The sequence below is a fragment of the Macrosteles quadrilineatus genome, unplaced genomic scaffold, assembly GCF_028750875.1.
Source record: "Macrosteles quadrilineatus isolate MER2022 unplaced genomic scaffold, UCM_ALF_1.0 Scaffold_3__2_contigs__length_128488019, whole genome shotgun sequence".
Classification (NCBI taxonomy): Eukaryota; Metazoa; Arthropoda; class Insecta; order Hemiptera; family Cicadellidae; genus Macrosteles; species Macrosteles quadrilineatus.
In genome coordinates this window covers 96,457,057-96,476,852 of record NW_026542596.1, presented here as the reverse complement: position 1 = coordinate 96,476,852, position 19,796 = coordinate 96,457,057, and the positions used below count along the sequence as shown (strand labels likewise).

The window sequence follows — 19,796 nt, the reverse complement described above, 5'->3', positions numbered from 1 at the left end:
ATTAGTATATTTGAAAACTGATAACTTAATCGTTATATTAAATATCAAAAATACAGTACTAACAGGTTGATCATGATAGTAGGGCCTATTTAAGTTCAACGTGTATGAAAATGCGTCCTAGAAAAATGTATACAATTACAAGTCACTATATTTAGATATTTTATAAAAGTGTTATACATTGTTGTGGATTATTTATTGCATCCAAGAGTTTTTTCGTATAAGAACTTTTTATGTGAGATACAAACGAAAAACTGATCTTATTTTATATTGGCCTCCCTGTCTTCAATAATGGAATAGTCTGTGCTCGCCTTTAAGTTTGAAGGTCAATGGTTAGATCTTTCTTGATCCAGATGGCATTTAGATATAAAACACTGTGGATAACTAGCTATCTAACTGGATTTAACGGTCGACGTTAGATAGTAACAATACCAGAATTTGATCTCTAACAAAAAGCTTGAAAAATGCCCAAAAGGTGTAAATATTTACAAATAATAATAATAATAATAATAATATATTTATAATCACATCTCCGACGTTCTTACATCCAGATCTCCCACAAATCAGTGGCAATCTTGGAGGTCGAAGATCAGATTGAGTGTTAGAAGCGAACGACTTGTAATTTTCAATTGAATGGATTACAATGACAAACGTCGTTGGAGGTTTGGCTGATCACGTAGAAGGAAATGTCCTTGTAAAATAAAGGCAAAATAAATACATACAGGGTGTCCCGTAACTCTCTGTATATATCGTTCTTGTTTAGGTCAAGACAAACCCATTTCACCATAGGAACATGGGTCTGTGGTGTTAAGTTTTCCGTCTGTCTATATTTATATGTTTCACAAAACAATTAATAACTCCTAAATGGTTTGAAATACAGTGTTGAGTTTTGCCAAAATGTGTATATTATTGTATCTTTTATGTATCTTTTGCAAAACTCAACACTGTATTTCAAGATGCTGCGAAGAGTAAGTGGTAAAGACGTAAGAAGATTTCTCTCTTTGACACAGAGTAACAGTTTTATTCTCTGATCGATGGTTTGTTAGTGAACGAGATTTAATATATTCCAAAGCTGTATTAAACGTGTTGCTGATTGATACCTTTGACTTGACTAAAAAGCATGGTACCTAATAGTGATGTGTCAAAACTAAATCTCAAATGTCAAAACCATCTTTGGAACAGTTTCGGTTTCGAGATTCGATAGGCGAGTTTCCATATTCAAAAGTTTCGAAATTGGAAGATTTGGCAATTTTATTTTGTTAAATGCCATTTTTTTATTATGTCATTATTATTGTTTATATAACCCTGTTGTTTACACACAAGCTGGTAGCAATGGAGAAACCATTAATACTAATTAAACAAGTAAATTGTATTCTGAACTGAACTGCAAAAGGCACCTTAAATACTGGAACAGCTTACAATTCAGTTTCATAGCAATATTCAAAATTTTATAAACATTATAATTTAAACAACAAAAACAGTGTAATTTTTTTAAACAATATTTACCACTAAATGTTTTAATTATGTAATATTCATGTTTATTTTAATGTCAAGAACTTCATTTATTTTTAATGTTAACTTTGTTGTTTATAAAAACAATTTGTTATTTTGGGTTTGAAGTTTATCCATCACATTTATGTCATTATGTCTGGATCAGGAGTCAAATCCCTTTCAGTTTTGATCGCAAAAACATTATTAAAATGTTATCATTATAGTACCTGTATTTTTAACAACTTGACCTTGACCAGGTAACTAAAGGTTTCGCGTTCAGGTTTTGAGATTCGAGATTCGAAATTTCTGGTTTTGACCATCACCTAAAATTATATTGTTACGAGAAGCATTACCAAGTAAGTTAAGATGCCAACCATGCTTGCGAAATGTATATAGGGTGAAACACATAAAAAACACAGGCAAAATTGTATTACCTAACATTAACTATTTAAGAATAATTAAGGCTGTAAGGTAGGTATTCTGTCTTTAGACGTAACCTTATTGAAATTACTGAACACTTGTTTTAGTTGAATGCCAATTCAGGTTTACAGTTCGACTAGAAAGAATATACACAAAAGAACAAAAGCAAACCAATTTGTCACCATCTGTAAGAGTTGGCGAATCAGCCCAATATGATGATAAGGACCGGGTTTGTATCCTTAAAATTAATTTTTGACATTAATGTGCATATTAAATATAAAAGTAATAAAAAACAATAGTCTTTCCCTTTTGATTTAACGAAAAAAATGTTGCATGTACCAATTTCATTTTCTGCCTTCTGACTGCCGTTATGCAGAACACAGCACAACGTCGTCTTCCATGTTATCCTTTCGGAGAATAAATCTATTAAAACAGGCTTATTTATACTTTGCATGGAGTTTTCAATTTGGCAAAATTTTCTTTAAATAGTTGTAGACTTGAAAATGTTATCCAAATACCAAAACATTTGTTATGTCCACCGAATCAGCAAATAAAAGTTGTAACCATTAAGCCAATTTTACGCTTTAATCTAAAGCAGTATTTCTTGTATAACAAACCAGATTTAAACCCAAATTATATGGACATTTTCTAAGTTTCTAGTATGACGTGACGAGTGTATTTTTAGTTTATTACACATAGACTCCTGGTGGTTTTGGTGGTCAGTAAAACAGTCTCCGACTCCTGATTAACAAATATTTTCTAGTTTAGTTCAATTTAGATTCCAATTATGACTCTTTAGAATTTTATTATTAAGTCATTATAACATTTTAATTGAGCAATTTCTAGTTTTATTTAATAAACAGAATTATTTTTTTCTATTACTAAACTTTCGTTATATTATTTCATTATCAGCAAGTTTGGTTAGTTCTGTTAGGTTATGATAGTTTAATTTTATAATTAAATAAAAATAAAATTGAATTTGAGCCATTTATAATTTTATTTTATGAACATAACTATTTTTGCGATTAGTAAACCTTCATTGCCAAAGTGCTCTCTAATGCCTCAATCGTACCTCCCCTAAGTCAGACCCTGAAAATATCGACTTGACTCAGTCGGCTGGGCGGCTAGCCTGTAAAATAAAATTATAGTACCCAATCATGGCGGAAGGAAGTACCTAATCACATGTTTACTTTTTTTAGCTAGCCTCACTCCACTCTGTCAATCAGTTCAGTACAGTACTCAGTCAGTGTCACTCTTGAGTCTCGACCCTCGTGTACCCGTACTGTACTCAAGCCTGGTTTACACACGGGTCGAATACTCGAGTGGTCGAATCGAATTACTTACGTCTGTCGTCTGTTGTGTGTTGTGTAGACCGTAGACAAACAAAGGGCCAAATTCAAATTATTTATGCTAACCTAGGATCTAGTAATTAATTATTTATTGATTGATTCGGGACAAACTTTTGAATATAGCATTCCTTAATGTTAATTTTTTCTTTTAATTTATAGTTTATCTTAATTTCTGTGTCATATTTCAATTACTTAGGTAGGCCTTTAACTATGGAAGGGTCAGCAGAGGAGGATTCTCAGTTTGAAGGATCAGTAAAAATTCTAATGGAAATGGGATTTGAAAAAGAACAAGCCGAAGAAGTAAGTTAGGTTCAGTTTTAACAACATATTAACTGGATTTATTAACACTTAATTTAAGCCTTGGGCTAACTTAATGTCACAAACATTCCTAAAACCTCATTTTAGGGATGAAAGACTGTTTTTGTCCATAGGCAAATCTCAATAGTCAATGAATAAACCACAATAAGAATCGGCAGGCCCTAATACATTTCGCAAAAGTGGGGATTCTGATTACCAAGGCCTAGGCTTATTTAGAATCTTAAATAACTTAGGCCTAGCACTCGTTTTGTTAAACCAATTGTTGGCTGCGCTTTAGTCCTAAACTCAACCGAATGAAAATATTGATTATTCGATTGTTTCATTCGATATATTGTTTGTTTAGTTAGTTAGGTTAGGTTAACCTAAAAAATTACCATGTTTTCATCTTTTACCCAAAACCTACCTACCAACTAAATCTTTTAACCAACCTAACTAACCAAACGATATATCGAATGAAACAATCGATATATTCATTCGAATGAGTGTAGGGTGTAAAGTAAGTTAGAGTGCAGCCCAATTGTTACGGTATCATCGATTTCCATATCAATCCATCTCAGTGAATTTAATGGTTGGACTGGAATCAGATGGATTTGATTTTATAAGAATTTGGTTATGTAGGCCTAGACACACTTTAGGCCTACTAAAGTAAGTTAGGTAGGCCTAATAGTTTTACTTTTTAATTGTAGGCTATGGTTAGGTAGGCCTAATGTTGGGATTTTTAAAACTTTTTGTATTCATCAAGTTAGCCTTACTTATGTTAGCTTACTTTATAAATTAAATCCTACAACTTAATATGATAAGTTAGGTAACTTAATATCTTCACAAATCAGACATAGATGCCAATAAAAAACCGGCCATCCCTGCTACGATAAAAAAGGTACCTACAGATAAACACAAGTATTATACAGGGACGTTGACGTCGTTCTGTAATCCAGCTACTAGGAAATCTTGAATTGTGGAAATTTATAGGCATGCACTGTGTATGCGATACTCCCTGCTGTGGATTAATGTCCCAACTAGTGAGTACTTCGACTACCCGCAGTGCTATCCTGATAAATAACTTAATTAACCTAGACCAATTTGATGATTGTCACAAGGCAAAAATGTAGACAACAGACAATTTCCTTTATTTGTGATTTCTTCAAGAAATACAATGGCGTCACAAAAATCCAGAATGTTTTACATTTAGATTGTTTAACAGTTTACATTTCTTTGTGTTGAAAGTTCATTATTGGTCAAAAACCTCCTTAAGGGAGTACACCGGTCGTTCCTCAAGCCAGTTCCAGAGTTGCTGTTTTAGTTGGTTTTCTGTTGTGTTCTTGAGGTTGTTTGGAAGAGAGTTGATGATTTTGCAGCCAATATAAGAGGGTTTTCTGCTGTTTTGTGTAATGTGATTCGGTTCGGATTCCACTATAAACTCAAACTGTAGATCACTTAGTTGCCATTGGCTGTATGGGCTATAAGTATCACTCATATTTGGGTTAAAATACGCACCTATTGGCTTCCCCATCTTAAAATAATTGATGTAAGATCAATTCATCGAAGTCCAGGCACAAAGTGAGGGACTGGTAATGCCCTAATCTAACTGACCTGAAAAACTTGATGATGGCCTTCCGTCAAAGAGGGGATGTAACTTACACAATTGCCTAGCCCTGAAACATTTTTCAAATAAAAAGGTAAAAGAAGCCAAAAGGTCCTATTCTATTGGTTTTTTGTGCAGTCTGATGCCTGCCCGCAAATGAACTTATTGTTTTAGGTTTTGGGTGTAGTCTTGTTTTGTGTGTCTTTTTGTATTAACTAGACACAAGTCAAAATTCCCTCTTCCAGAGAGCAGGCCCACTTTTATAAATGGGCAGACTGGGCATATGCCCAGTGGCGTCATTTTGCCAAATCCTTGGGGGTGGCAAACACCGGAGGAAATGGGGGGGTATGGAATACCCCCCAGCAAACAAGGGGGGTTGGAAAATTTTGCAGTTTTGAAACAAAAAAAGAGGGGTTTAAGCTTATTTTAATTGTCAAAAGCACTTCAAATAAAAACAAAATTATGAGTAAAATTTATTTAAATTTAGGAAGAAAAGTAATGAAACTTAGAATTATTGACAACAGACAGAAACACAATAATTTTATGTTGGTAAGTTAGTCATCTAAAAAACGTGATCAGTAGTTCCATGATGTGTTCCTATTATGTTTGTTATTAGATTCATGACCAATTTCTCTTGTACATCATTTAGCAATGAATATGGTTGTTCATAGCCTATAGTTTATATTGGCTAGTACAGCATATTTTTTTCTCTAGCCCAGGATCCAGGGGGGGGGGCAAATGCCCCCCCTGCCCCCACCAGTGACGTAGCCAGGGGGGGGGTCCTGGGGGTCCGGACCCCCCCCTTCAGGTCTTAAATATAATATTTTTTGTTAAATTAAATGTAGAATTATATAATCATACTGTATTGACGTTGGGGTTGATTATTTTCAATGCCAAGAGAGCTAAAAAAGACCGTTTTAGGGTCTATATTTTTAAAAATTTTCCCGGACCCCCCCTTTACCTGGACTCCCCGGTCGGTCGACCCCCCCTATTTTGAAATCCTGGCTACGTTACTGCCCCCACCAAATGACGCCCCTGCATATGCCCAGGGGCGCCGAAGGTTTAACCACCTCCTGCCCGCACTAGGAAAAAATGGGGACACTGCTTTTGGGTTTGCCCAGGGCTCCACTGACCCTTAACGCGGCCCTGCCAGAGAGTCAATGAGGAAGGCCAATAAATGATAAATAATGATTATATAGAACTAATATTATGCTTATCATTGAATGTATAGTAGGCTAGCAATGGATTAACAACAGAGTGCACACACATTCAAATCTTTGGCTCATGTTCAAATAATCAAATCATGCATTTTCTAACTCGCCTACAGTTTCAAGTGTCCAATAACTTATACTTTACGTTTGTTTAACTCTAGCCTACACTTTTCTATATAAAGTGTATTAAAACAAATACCTTAGGTAAAGTACCTAAAATATATATTTAAGTTATTGGCTATTAACTTAAACATTCACTGGCCCAACCTATAATTACTGCAGTTATTTCTTAAAATTTACTTAGCCTAAAATAGTCTTTGTTTTATTTTGTTAAGTATTTTGTATGAAAAAGTATGCTTTTGTTTCTGTATATATTATGTGGAAATAAACATATTCATTCATTCATTCAGCTTATTGTAATGTCCTGATGATATGCAAGTTACTCATTGACATTTTTCATTGTTAATATGTAAAAGCTATCTTTTTCAGGCATTGGTTAAAACAGGTGGCCAATCAATTGATTTAGCAGCAGCTTATTTATTGAATAACGGTCTTCCTGAAGGTGAAAACCTAGATGACGAATGGGAGGATGTAGAGTACAATTTTAAAATGGTTTTTGTTGTAAATACTGACCTTAAAATGAGCATCGGGAAAACAGCTGCCCAGGTAAGGTTTAACTTAAGATCTATCTGCTTAAAAATCCTTTAAACACCAAGGATTTTTGATTGATTTAAGTCAATTTCCTATTTTCCTCATTAAACTTATGTCTTCTAATTTAATGAATATAAAAATCCAGAGTATTGAAAAACTAGTTATAAGTAAGCCTACACTATGTAGATAAAAGAAATGCATCGCCACAGCAAACCTGCAGACTTTCAGCAAATTGTTATGTCTGATTGGATTTTTACTATAATAAGATAATTTATTAGACAAATTTTATCAAAATCTATCTTACATTAAGAAAACTACAACAGTTTATTTTTCTCCATAAGAATACAACGGACATTTTAAATGTAGCCTATAGTTTTTTTTTACTTTACTTTTATTTTGCTGGTTCACCAACTCGTACAAGTGCAACGTTAACTCAATAAAATATTAATCGAAATTGGACCACAATTACTCTTTCCTATCTGAAAATTTGATAAAGTTTGAGCGAATATGTTTTTGGCCTTTGGGGACATCAAAATGAAAACGTAAATCAGTCCTTGGTCTAGCTCTCTGTGCCACCTACCACTGAACCACCTCTTCCCAATAGGGGAATTCCCTTAGAAAAGTTACAACCAGCCAAATAAAATAGCTCCACAATCGTGGTAGTCAAACCATTTGCTCCCCCATTGAGGGTAAAGATTTATTTAAAGGAAACCCAGCTTTGTAAAAAATACTAACTACCATTAGCTAAGCCCATAACTTTTTAGTACACAAGTAGGTATACCTATTTCTTTGATGGATTTGGTTTTATAATTTCTGTCTCATATCTTTAAGAAAACAATATTAAGGGGAAATCTGAACATTGATACCTTTATTCTAACATAGATTAAATTGGTTCTACATGTTTTTATTTCAGGTAGCCCATGGATGCCTTGGATTGTATAAAGATATAGTAGAAAAGCGAGAGTACAGAGATTGGAAAAATGGTATACATATGTGGACTGCTGAAGGGTAGGTGAAAGTTTAAATATATAATTAAATACCTCTGCTGCAGCAAACCTGCCGACTAAGCGAATTTTCATTTGTGTATATTGATTTTCAATTAATCTATTAAATTAACATTTATGTTTAACGAGTACCTAGGTTTGCTGCTACAGGGAAACTAATAAAGGGTGTTTTTATAAAAATATTCATAGCTTAGTATAAAACAAATAAATCTGCCAAGTTTGATCAAAATATATCCATAAACAAGCCAACTACAACATTTTACAATATTCTCCTTAAGAATAACATGGGAATTTTACATGAACAATTTTCTTAAACCTTCCCCGTAGCCAATAACCGTACCTACAAAAACACTTTGATATACTAAATTATTTGTATTTTTATTCTCTTTAAAATGTTGTGTTTTAAAGGTAAAAAATCTGAAAAACCAATATTTACCCCGTTAAACCCCGTTCCCATGGTCCGATCATGCTGGTTCGCAAACTCATTCAATTTTATCCTGCCTTACACCTTCAATAAATTTTTATCAAAATCGGACAAAAATTATTTAAGTTATCGTCTTTACGGACACACACACACATATATATAGATAAATAACAATTTGAACGAATAGTGTTTTTGGCCTCTAGGGACATCAAAATGGAAATGTAAATCGGTCCCGGGCCTAGGTCTTACCATGAGACCTACGGTAATAGCTACTTCCCTATAGGGAAATTTGCTAAAATACTTACGGTTTGCTTGTGCTATATTGGATATATTAAATATATATTCAAGAGTTTACTTTATGTTTTTTAATTAATCAAAGTGAATTATTTTTCAACTGAATGCCAACTAGGCAATCGGCGTCTAGGTTTTACTATCGGACCTGCAGTAATATATTATTCCCTATCTGGAAAATTCTGAATATTATAAGAAAACACAGTAGTACCTAAAATATACAGTGGTCAGGGAAATTAACAGAAAACTGTCTGGGAAAGTCAGGGAATTCACTTAACATATTTTTATGGGAACCCTGTGGAGGCATGACTTAGTGCATTATTCAAACCTCGTCATGTCTACGTATCATTATATTGATGTTTAACATATATTATCCCCGTGAGGGATGCAGCCAATACAGCCCTTCCTGTATCCGCCAATGAATTAAAGCAAAAAAAAGTATTTTTTTAACAGTTTCACAAAAGTAACTTAAGTCATAAAATCTCACACCGTGCCCTAAAAATCATTAATAACAAACTCCAAAGTATATTTCCCCCACTTTTGCTGATACCTACATGTAATAGTTATATGTCTTTGCTGAAGAACATAACATTGTCTGGGTTGGCGAGTGGTTATGGTGCTGCAAGTTGCTGATTTGCTCCTAAGAGATGTCGATTCTGGACCGTGGTGTAATTTTTCATTGGGCCAAACAATGATGCTAGCTAACAAAGAGTTGATGTTAGATTGAATCAAGACCAGAGTTTGCACCGTTACCTTAAAAAATCCTAAACAAAAACCTAGTTTTAGATATAGGCCTAGTTAAATATTAAATTTGATATAGCCCTACCGACAGAAATTTTTTATTTAGAAAGGTTGCCCAATTTGCAGGGCGTGTGTGTGGAGTTTTGATCATACATTTTAAATTAATAGCTAGTTTTTTTTACCTTAACATTCAACCATTTAACATTCAGTTTAATCAACGTCTTTTTCTCAGCCAGAAGAAAGTAGTTTTGAGTGGAAACAATGCTGAACAATTACTGCAACTACAGGAAAAGGCAAAGAGTTCCGAAGTACCATGCCATATCGTTCAGGTAATTCTCAAAATATTTTTAAGTAATTATGCAATATAGGCTTTTGAGTGATAGAGAGCTCACATGACATGTTATACTATATAAACAGTGCAATAGCGTTGTAAATAGTGTACCAAGGATAATGTATCCTCAGGGCCGTTTCGAATCTATGAGGCCACCGGTAGCTCACACCAAAGAGGCTTATCTATTTGCAAATTAAGTTCCCTACAAAAAATCAACTTGTTTCTATCATTCTCAGTTGTAATGTTAACAAATACAGAACATCCACCTTACTTCAGCTTACCTTAAGTCTCAGAGTTGATGTTCCTTACAGTTAATTTCTTGTATGATCTTGTTGTGATCTTATTGTATGAACAAGTTGTTTTTTATGAAATAAAGTTGTGTTAGTTCAACATTTGTAACAAATGTGTTACTTGAGCTCTACTCTTGTTTAGCTTTTTTCCACTTAACAAAAGCATAAAATGAACATTTATGAATCTTGAAGTAGTGACAGTCATTGAAGTTTTTAAAATTAATTGTTACAGTTGTACAATATGTAATCTTGATAATATAAGTAGTTAGACAGCAGTAATGTACATGTTCAAAATATTGCCAGACCTTCTATTTTTTAACTTAACCAATGGTTCAATCCCAAGCCAGCCTGAGTAGAAAATCTTTTTTATTGTATATGATGAAACTAAAAATATAAAAACCGCCATAATCCTTCCACAACATCTCAGGCACTGTGACTTGCTCTTTAAAAGTTATTTTTTCTGAGTGAGGCATGATTTAATGTTAAAACAAGTTTTTGTTATAGGATGCTGGCCATACTGAGGTAGAACCTGGTTCAGTCACAGTGCTGGCTCTATTTGGAGGTGAAGAAGAGGTGAACCAAATAACTGGCTCCTTGAGGTTATTAAAATAAAATTCATTTTAATTTTGACGTACGCAACTTCAATTTTGTAAATAAAATATCCATAAAACGGAATATCTCAGGTATATGTTTTTTTTTTTTACCATTTTATGAACTCTTTTAAGTGTATAAAATTGTGAAAATATAGGTCCATCTACGACATTGGAATGGAGGTTTTAAAAATTGAATTACATAATTACCCATTTTCAGTCCATACAAGTAATTTTGCCAATATTTTTAAGAGAACATTTTCTTACAATTTGTCATTTTGGCCTATTATTTGTTTGTTTTAACTTATCTGATCCAGAATCATGATTTAGCTTTTCCTTGATAAATTATTGTAGATAAAACATTAGTCTACAAACCTGAATGATTGAATTAGATAAATACTGTGACATTCATAATTTGTGTTATTTATTAGCTAGGCCTATCTATTCAAACCATAGGACACCGTATGCACTCTTATGACGTTGGCAAATAACACAGTTTACTTCAAGCTACAAAAACCTACTCATCTAAACATAACTTTCTATAAGATATGTTTGCATTGCAGTATAAACTGTAAACTGTGGATTTTGATTAAATTAACACAAAGGATAGAGGTTAGAGAAATTCACCGAGTGATCAAACTTTTTGTATTCTCCGCATGAACTTCATCTGTTGTATGAGAGATGTGAAGGCAGCCAATGCGTCCCCGGACAACACTGGGATCAGTTCCGGAGGTACGTTGTAGCCGTAGTCACCTTGGTCTCTCAGGATTATAGAGAAGACATATTTGATATCAACTCGGTGTCGTGCCCAGTTCTCAGGAGTACCTGGAATGAAAAGAGTTATATGAAAATTCTATTACAATAGACAATATTGGTGCTTGATAGCTCTTTTTTTACACTTAGGCCAAATCCATACACATATTACATAAGAAGTAGTTATTCGTAGACTCCAAATCAAAATTCAAATAACAATCTTACTCAGCCAGAAATCACACTAGCACAAAAACAATCCTGGAACCCACTAGCTGGATTCACAATTCAATTCAATTCAAATATCTTTATTCGTTTTTATGTACATTGTACAATAAATAGTGTCAAAATAATTACAATAAATAGTGTCAAAATAATTACAATAAATAGTGTCAAAATAGTTCAACAGGATAAAAAACAGCAAAACATGAGGAATGGTTATAGAAACAACAAATACATTTTACAAATCTATAGTAAGATAATTTCAACTATCATAGCGACTGAGGGAGGTAAAAAAATCTTCAAAAGAATATATTGCTAAATTTATTAAAAACTCTTTAAATATTTTTTTAAAACTGTTTGGATTTGTTTCTTTTCTAATATTTTTTGGAATAAATTTAAAAAATCTATTACCTACATAAGATGGTTTCTTTTCAAAACATTTAAAAAATACAAAATACATGCATACATATGCTCAAAGAAGAATTTTTTGCCACCTCGATACCAGAGACTACTATTAAGCATTCTTTAGTTATGGACAGAGCATATGGTTCCAAATATGGTTGACAGTTACGGCTAAAGGACACCCCCCTCTCACATGTACTTTATTGATGAGGTATGCACTTAGTGAAAGATGCAGTGTGTTGGTTTTTTAACTAACTTCAGCTACAGACTAATTTCACTTTTATTATATTTTGTTAACCTATCCTGCATGATGATTAAAAGCGTAAAAAAAAAATTGGAAATCTGAATATGTAAAGTAGTGTATCAAACGTCCCATAAGTGGGGTCTATTACTATTATTATTATTAATGTTCGTTTTCTGGCCTTAGTTTCACCTCATCCATTCAACTCCAGCTTGTATCATAAAGCTTGATTATTGTTACTTGTAATGAAATAAAATATGTTAAATGGGATTCCATAGAGTTTAGCTAGGCTATCTTTGCAACCAAGACCCTAAAAATTCCAAATCAGGGGCCCTATTTTTGAAATGGTTGAGATTTGAGTCCAATCGTCAACACTCAAACTCAATCAACAATAGGATTTGGTATTTTTTGAAATCCAACAGTTGAGAAGTGAGTTGGTAGTCACTAGTTGAGTGATTCGTTTGGAAAAGAAGTGGCAACACCGCATGAAATACAGATGACATCATTTTGAACCAATCACAGTGCAGAGTGGCTTGCGAGCTTTGATATAACCTCTCACTCTAAATTTTGGATCCTTTTCTCAGCTAATAAATCTAAATCACGTCTCAATCTGCCATATTTCGAGAATCTGATGTAAACTGTCAGCTACATCTGTAGAGATTGAGGTTATGTCTTAATCTCGGTGTCAGTAATTGCAAAAGTACCTTGTTTGAGAATTCGAAATATAAAATTAACTATTGAGGCTTGTTTTAGGCTATTCCTCATTAATATTAAACCCGTATGATAAATTATTTGCTTTTTCTTCGTCTCCAATCAAGAACAAACGTTGTTTTTTTTCTTGTTATTTTTAATTGTGTTTAATGTTAAAGTTAAAGCTATATTTGCCAATACACTGAAGCATACAGTAACTTAAATAAATTTGATCCCTATATTAGGTGTATTATGGTATTGAAAAAAACTAACTAATGATGTTTCTCTTTATAACAATCTTAATAACAATTATCTTATAATAAGTTTAATTAGTAGGCCTAGTTCAATTGCAGACCAATTAGTTGTATTGCAAACATTGGGATCAGGGATACAACCCTTGATTTGATTGGACACAGTAAATAAAAATGCAATTCATTCTACAGAAAGCAATAGAATAAAATATTGGGCATTATGTCAGTTATTGACAACAAATACCTAACCTTTTATCTCAGTTAGTAATAGAGTAAACAAAGCAATGACAATATGGTGTCAACTCAAAAAGAGAGAAGAAGAAGAAGGTGCAGTTTAAGTCAACTGTCAATCGTTTGAAAAATACGAAACTATTGGAAAGTGAGTGACTCACACTGAACTCAACAGTCAACCATTTAAAAAATAGGGACCCAGATGTGAAATTGTTGCTTTGTCACCCACACAAAATAGTTGTTTCAGTAAAAAAATATCTCGCAAAATCTAAATAAAACAGAGATTTTGACTTTCCCTCTCTAGTCACCTGACATTATTTCACTGAACTCGATGGTACCTACCTGGTACTATTGCGAGTTTCTTGGCTCCCGATCCAAAATTGTACATTGGACCACCCTGTTCTTTGATAGCAAACGCCATCTTCTGTGCCACATTCTTCATGTGCTTGTGGTCTCTAATCGGTGCTGTCACATGGGTCCAAGGGTAGATGATGTATTGCCCATAGTTGTGGATGGTTACAAACGTCTGTTAAAAAAAAATAATTGTTAGCTCAATAAAGATATTTTATTCTCTAAAGGTTTGGGTGAAAATGCAAAATACTAGTAGACAAATTTTTTTGGGGGACCTTAAACTCTTTTTATAATAAGTAGTAAATCTTTGGTAAATAAAAAGTTGGTACATATGACGTTTTATATTCAATTGCCAGAAGTTGGTCTTATGGAAAAGGCAGGAGGTGAATTTTCTGAAAAAATTATGTAAATATGATAAAAGGTTTCTCGCAATGGGTCTTAGTATGATTGGGGATTAGAGCTGGGGAGCAGAAACATTGTTCATAATCCAGAGCGAAATCAATACTCAACAAGAGTCTTACAATTAAAAAATATATTCTAATTTAAGATTTTGTGTTGACGGTCATGTAACTAAATTATCTTAGAGATAACTTTGCTAAAAAAACTAACAACTAAAGCATTATTATTCCAGTATCTTTTAACTTACATTAAGATTTGTTATGTTGTTCTTCACAAAGTCTTTCAACGCCTTGGTCTCGGCTGCTGAGAAAGGTTCTGTGCCGCTAAAGTTGGGCTGCCACGGCCGCTTGTGTCTCTTCCAACCGGTTTTCCAGTTGCGGTTCAAGTCGACTCCATAGTGAGTCCTGTTGTTCCACAATATTGGTTCTCTGTTTTTCCTCCAGCTTCTGTCGGTTTCACAAGAATATTTGTAGCCATCAGGGTTGGCTACTGGGATGAAGTAGTAATTGACATCAGAGTAGTTTGAGCAGGTTCCGTTCAACTTAGACTGAAGGATGTGGTTGATCAAGAATGTGGTTGCTGCTGGTCCAATGTGCTCATTGGCATGTATGCCTGAAAACAAAATAATTGTTGGAAATCAAAAAGTATTTATTTAGTCAAGTTACCTAAGTTGTCTAATATATAGAAACTGTGACTGTATTAGGCCAGGGACACACTTACCGGCGAAACCGCCGGATGCCAGATCCGGTGGCGCCGGAGCAAGTTGAGATACACAGGGAGGCATGGGACAGGCCACACTTCTCCGGTTCGGCGAAACTGCCGATCCGGCGGGAAAATGCTCCGGCGAAACCGCCGGATATTCTCTGCCTCGCCGGACCACCGGATCGGCAGTTTTGCCGGAGCAGTGGGTAGCGGGGCATTGTGCCTTATGGAGATGAACACACTTACCGGCGAAACAGCCGGACTGCCACTGCCCCCACTCCTCAATCGTGGTTCAACCTTTGAGGGTGGTATGGTTGTTTATGATTTTAATGCAGTGTCCAAGTGGTGTATTTAGTTTTGTTTTACTATTTAGTTAATTTAGTTTTTATTTTTAGTCTGTTTAGTTTTCTATATCATCATGGTAGATGTTGATATGGATTTACTTATTAGTTTGGTTCATGAGAAACCAGAACTTTGTGATAGGTCTTTGGAAATTTACAAAGACAAAAACAAAACGAGGGACAGCAGCAGCTGACGACAAATTTGTGCCGCACTGAATCCAGTCTTTCCAGCGTCTCATTTATGTGTTTTGTCCTTGTATTTGCACTGTAATCTTCGATGGCAGCTCATCGAATGAGGGGACAGACATTCGACAATAATTAAAAAAACTTTTTTTATTCATTTGTCAACTGTAAAAATAGAGTGTAAAAAGCTCCATGTAGATGTCTGTTCCAGAATAGGATGCACCCAAACAGTTCGGTTGTGTTTTCTCTTCCTTCTGTGGTGGATAAAACACAGCAAGGCCAACTTTTGAGGTCTTGACAGCTCCATTTCTAAGACTAAACTGTACTAGAACTGTACTAGTGTAAGACAAAACTCATTCAGAGTTCATTGCACTCTATTTATTGCCGCCGGCTCCGGCAAAATATTTTTTGCCGGAACAAGTGTGTTCTGACCCTCAACCTCCGGTGGATCCGCCGGATCCGGCGCTCGGCGGTTTTGCCGGTAAGTGTGTCCCTGGCCTTAGAAATCATTCATGTGGGTACCGGTACTTATTGTTTGCAGTCAGCTGTCCATGTATGTCCTACTGCAATGGTTTTCTAAACTGTTCTGGAAAATAACTTTTTGATCACCTAGCCAGGGCCTGATTACCCATTAGGCTAATTAGGCTGGAGCCTAGGGCGCCAGTCAGCCTAGTGTTTTAGGGGGGCGCCAGACAGCTAAGACTTAAAGTTGGGACCAGGGGCGTAAAAAATGTTTAATTCCAAAAAAGGATTCGCGCAGTTAGAGAAGGAGGTGGGGAAGGGTGCGTTCGGCAGATTTTCATAATCATTATATCCATATATAAAGCCCAAAGTGCCCATGAACTTTTGAGAAAACTACAAGTCAGTTTTCTTTTGTTTTAAAATAAACTGAATATTAGTATAATGCATTTGGCCATTTTTAATTTTGAATTCAGTATTAGTATTCGTTCTTTGAAATTTTGAAAGTGGTAGCGCTGAGGAGGGGTTGTGGATGGAGGAGGGGGCGCGAAAAACGTCAGCCTACTGGCGACTAGACCCTTAATCAGGCCCTGCACCTAGCTTCTTATTTGGCATGATGATTTTTCCTTGTGCTGTATTTTTTTAAGTCAATATAACTTAATTAACATCTTACATCAAGCTTCCACCTTTCACTTATAATACAGTTGACTAAAATGTATTTATTTGGTTTTTGAAAATATGTACTGACTGACAATAATACTAATTTGAAAGATGTATTGGAGCTTCTATATAATTTATGCATTAATGACAGACAATCGTATTCAGTACCAAATTCATTAAATTTACACACACAGGTTTAATGATCTTATAGGTTATATAAATTAAAGTCCGGTAAATATGGCAGGGTTTTTGTACAATTTAATGTGTATCCCGGAAATTCCAAGCAGGCGTACTATTTTATATGTTGATGAATCAGAGTGTTGTACTGTTATCGCATGTAAGGTGTATCGGAGAAATCAGACTACTATGTGCCACTCGCCATCGCCACAGCTCTTAGAGTCCTTGGCTGGCGTCCATCTTGGATAATTTCGAACAGCTGCTGAAGAGTAATTTTTTCAAACACCAAAAAGGGATGATTATAATTTAAATATATAGCATACTGTGAGATTAAAAATTTTCTTTGTACAGTAGTTCTTAATTTTTTTACGACTCTTAAGGCCTTACACACTTACTTATTACTTATAAAACTGTTGCTGGAAAGTCCAGATCCAAACAAAATTAATCGATTGTAAATCTTATACTGGTCAAAATGTCTGTTATACATGTCTTATACAGAGTAAAAAGTGTAATCACTGAACTTGAAACTTTAACATACCTCCAATAACAACGGCAGAAGCATTTTGGCGGAATCCGAGACCCATTCTAAGTACCTTGATGGCTCTTCCTTCATAAGTGCTTCCAATATCCATCGTGGTAATGAAATTAAACTCTTCAGCCAAACTGTCCATGTAGTTGTAAATATCCTCCAAAGAATAAAATCGATCCCATGTCATTTTGTTTCCTATTGATGTTGAAATGACTAGTTAGAGACATTTATTGGATTTATTTCTCATAGTTAATTAATTTTAATTAATAGCTTGACTTATTTAAGGAATATATTAGTTGCAACTGCATACTTTAGTACACTTCATTCTTGTTCTGTATTGCTATTTACTTTGCTTGATTCATTTGACTAAGAGGACTGATGCTTAGGTAAATGTATGATTCAAAGAGGCTGCTGACCTCTTAAAAAATCACCCCCTATTATCACGTAGCTTAAGTTCATAAAGTTTAAAATATTTCAAAGGTTACAACAGCTTTAAAGTTCAAACGTTCAACATATATTACAAGCTTAGTTTGAGTTTCATATCCTGCAGACAATAAAAATATTGTAGTAGCTGACATAACCTTGTTAATAATTACATTAAGCCACACTTAAATTACACTAAGTACTCTAATCATAAAAAATTACCTTGAGCAATACCGAGAGACCATGAAATGAGACATAGCCAAAGTAAATGATGAAACTGCCGCATGACGAAGCAAGGCAAGAGCTTTAGACATGTCGCTAACTTGTAATCTCTTAAGATCTAATCAGAGACTGATGTCTTATCATTGACAAGTCTATTGTCCCTTCTTTACAATACACATACTATATTGTAGATATAAGTTTGATCAAACATTTTGATTTGATGAAAAGTAGTAGGTAACAAGAATCAAATTAAAGTTTAATTTTTTTAAGTAGTATTTTGTCAATGAAAAATAAATGTAATCTGTCCTCATTTGTTTAGGAGTTTGATTTTTAAATATCGTTTGGAAAGGAATAGGGCTTAGCTACTTAACCTGAGTGAATGAGTCCTGAAGCGAACAGATATACAAAATACCCCCGCCGCAGCAAATACTTAGGTTTGCTGCTACAGGGAATGTATTGAGGTGTGTTTTTATTGAAATATTGATAGCTTAATACAGTAGACTCCCTCTTATCCGGACTCCTCAAGGCCAGTCCGGATAACAGTTTTTCCGGTTAAACCGACGTCCCCAAAAACTCATTAAAACGGACCGTTTACTGTGATATTCAACTTAAATTTAGGAGAGCATTGTATTTAGACACGTGATCCCTGGTCTCAATTCTTTCCCACGAGAATAGTCGTTTCAGTACCGTTACACTTCCTGCCATTCTAGTCCGGTTAAACCAATGTGCTGATAAAAATTGTCTGTTTAAAGAGATGTAATTTCCGCCTAATGTAGTCCGGAGTCCGGTTAAATTGATGTCCGGTTAAAAGGTGTCCGGATAAGAGGGATTCTACTGTATGAAATAAATAAAATGGGAAAAAAATTGATTAAAATATATCCATAAACAAGCAAACTACAACAGTTTATTTATTCTCCATGAGAATAACATGGGAATTTTAAATTTACATTTTTTTGAAATATCTCCGTAACCATTAAGCATACAACAACGCTCCAATATACAAAATTATTTATTTTTTTAGGCTCTACAATATGATCATTTTTGCTCGAGCTGCACTAACGGACACATATAATATATATATACTAGCTGACCCGGCGAACTTCGTATCGCCTAAGTTATAGGTTTCCCCTAAGACAGACCGATGGAAAGAAAGTACCGTTACGTTTAATTTTCAAGATGATCTCGTTCGCATCGCTCAATCACGTCCTGGTTGAAGTTCGTTCGCTACGCTCACTCACCTTTGGGTTGGAGCTCGTTCGCTACGCTCACTCACCTTTAGGTTGGAGCTCGTTCGCTGCGCTCACTTGCCTTCAGGTTAGCTCTTTCGCTACGCTCACTCGCCTCCAGGTTGAAGTTTGTTCGCTACGCTCACTCACCTTTTGGTTGCAAATTAGCTGTTGTCATAAATGTAAAAGAAATAATAGTGCTGCACCCTGTTGGTAATCCTTGTAACTTTAATGCTATTGAACATCATAGAACAGAACCAACTTGTTTAATTGAAACAGCTGTTAAGATTCATTAATTCCATTTCTCATAAGGTTAACATGGGAAACTCCAGAGCCACTGGGGCGGAGCCCTTTTAAGAATTTCGAAACGGGAAATAGTTTACGTCCGATTCGCATACCTACAGAATTTACACACCAAATTTCATAACGATCGGTGAAGTCGTTCCGGAGGAGTTTGCAGACAAACACTGTGACACGAGAATTTTATATATTAGATATACTAGCTGTAACCCGCGGGCTTTGCCCCGTTTAACTTCTTAATTTTCAAGATTATCTCGTTCGCATGGCTCAATCACGTCCTGGTTGAAGTTTGTTCGCTACGCTCACTCACCTTTAGGTTGGAGCTCGTTCGCTACGCTCACTCACCT

The 19,796-nt window shown here is 34.8% G+C and overlaps 2 protein-coding genes across 2 annotated transcripts; one reads left to right on the top strand and one right to left on the bottom strand.

Moving 5' to 3' along the window:
- Window positions 1-3,267: 3,267 nt before the first annotated feature.
- On the top strand, window positions 3,268-10,778 carry LOC128990348 (probable peptidyl-tRNA hydrolase 2). The gene is made up of 5 exons (XM_054412691.1): window positions 3,268-3,557; window positions 6,858-7,034; window positions 7,933-8,027; window positions 9,712-9,808; window positions 10,605-10,778. The coding sequence occupies exons 1-5, from the start codon at window positions 3,468-3,470 to the stop codon at window positions 10,710-10,712; spliced, it is 567 nt and encodes a 188-aa protein (XP_054268666.1). The 5' UTR covers window positions 3,268-3,467; the 3' UTR covers window positions 10,713-10,778.
- Window positions 10,779-11,321: 543 nt separating this feature from the next.
- On the bottom strand, window positions 11,322-17,987 carry LOC128989387 (carboxypeptidase B-like). Its single transcript, XM_054411277.1, has 5 exons — window positions 17,924-17,987; window positions 17,288-17,473; window positions 14,475-14,839; window positions 13,820-14,003; window positions 11,322-11,515 (listed from the first exon to the last, which is right to left on the bottom strand). The coding sequence occupies exons 1-5, from the start codon at window positions 17,985-17,987 to the stop codon at window positions 11,325-11,327; spliced, it is 990 nt and encodes a 329-aa protein (XP_054267252.1). The 3' UTR covers window positions 11,322-11,324.
- Between the last annotated feature and the right edge of the window lie 1,809 nt (window positions 17,988-19,796).

Excerpts from the sequence above, each read along its gene's own strand:
- LOC128990348 (XM_054412691.1), top strand. The coding sequence starts at position 3,468 with ATGGAAGGGTCAGCAGAGGAGGATTCTCAGTTTGAAGGATCAGTAAAA. Across the intron at positions 3,558-6,857 it reads AAAAAGAACAAGCCGAAGAA|GCATTGGTTAAAACAGGTGG; the intron begins GTAAGTTAGGTT and ends TATCTTTTTCAG. Across the intron at positions 7,035-7,932 it reads TCGGGAAAACAGCTGCCCAG|GTAGCCCATGGATGCCTTGG; the intron begins GTAAGGTTTAAC and ends TTTTTATTTCAG.
- LOC128989387 (XM_054411277.1), bottom strand. The coding sequence starts at position 17,987 with ATGCGGCAGTTTCATCATTTACTTTGGCTATGTCTCATTTCATGGTCT. Across the intron at positions 17,474-17,923 it reads GTCTCTCGGTATTGCTCAAG|GAAACAAAATGACATGGGAT; the intron begins GTAATTTTTTAT and ends CAACATCAATAG. Across the intron at positions 14,840-17,287 it reads TTCTGCCGTTGTTATTGGAG|GCATACATGCCAATGAGCAC; the intron begins GTATGTTAAAGT and ends TTTTGTTTTCAG.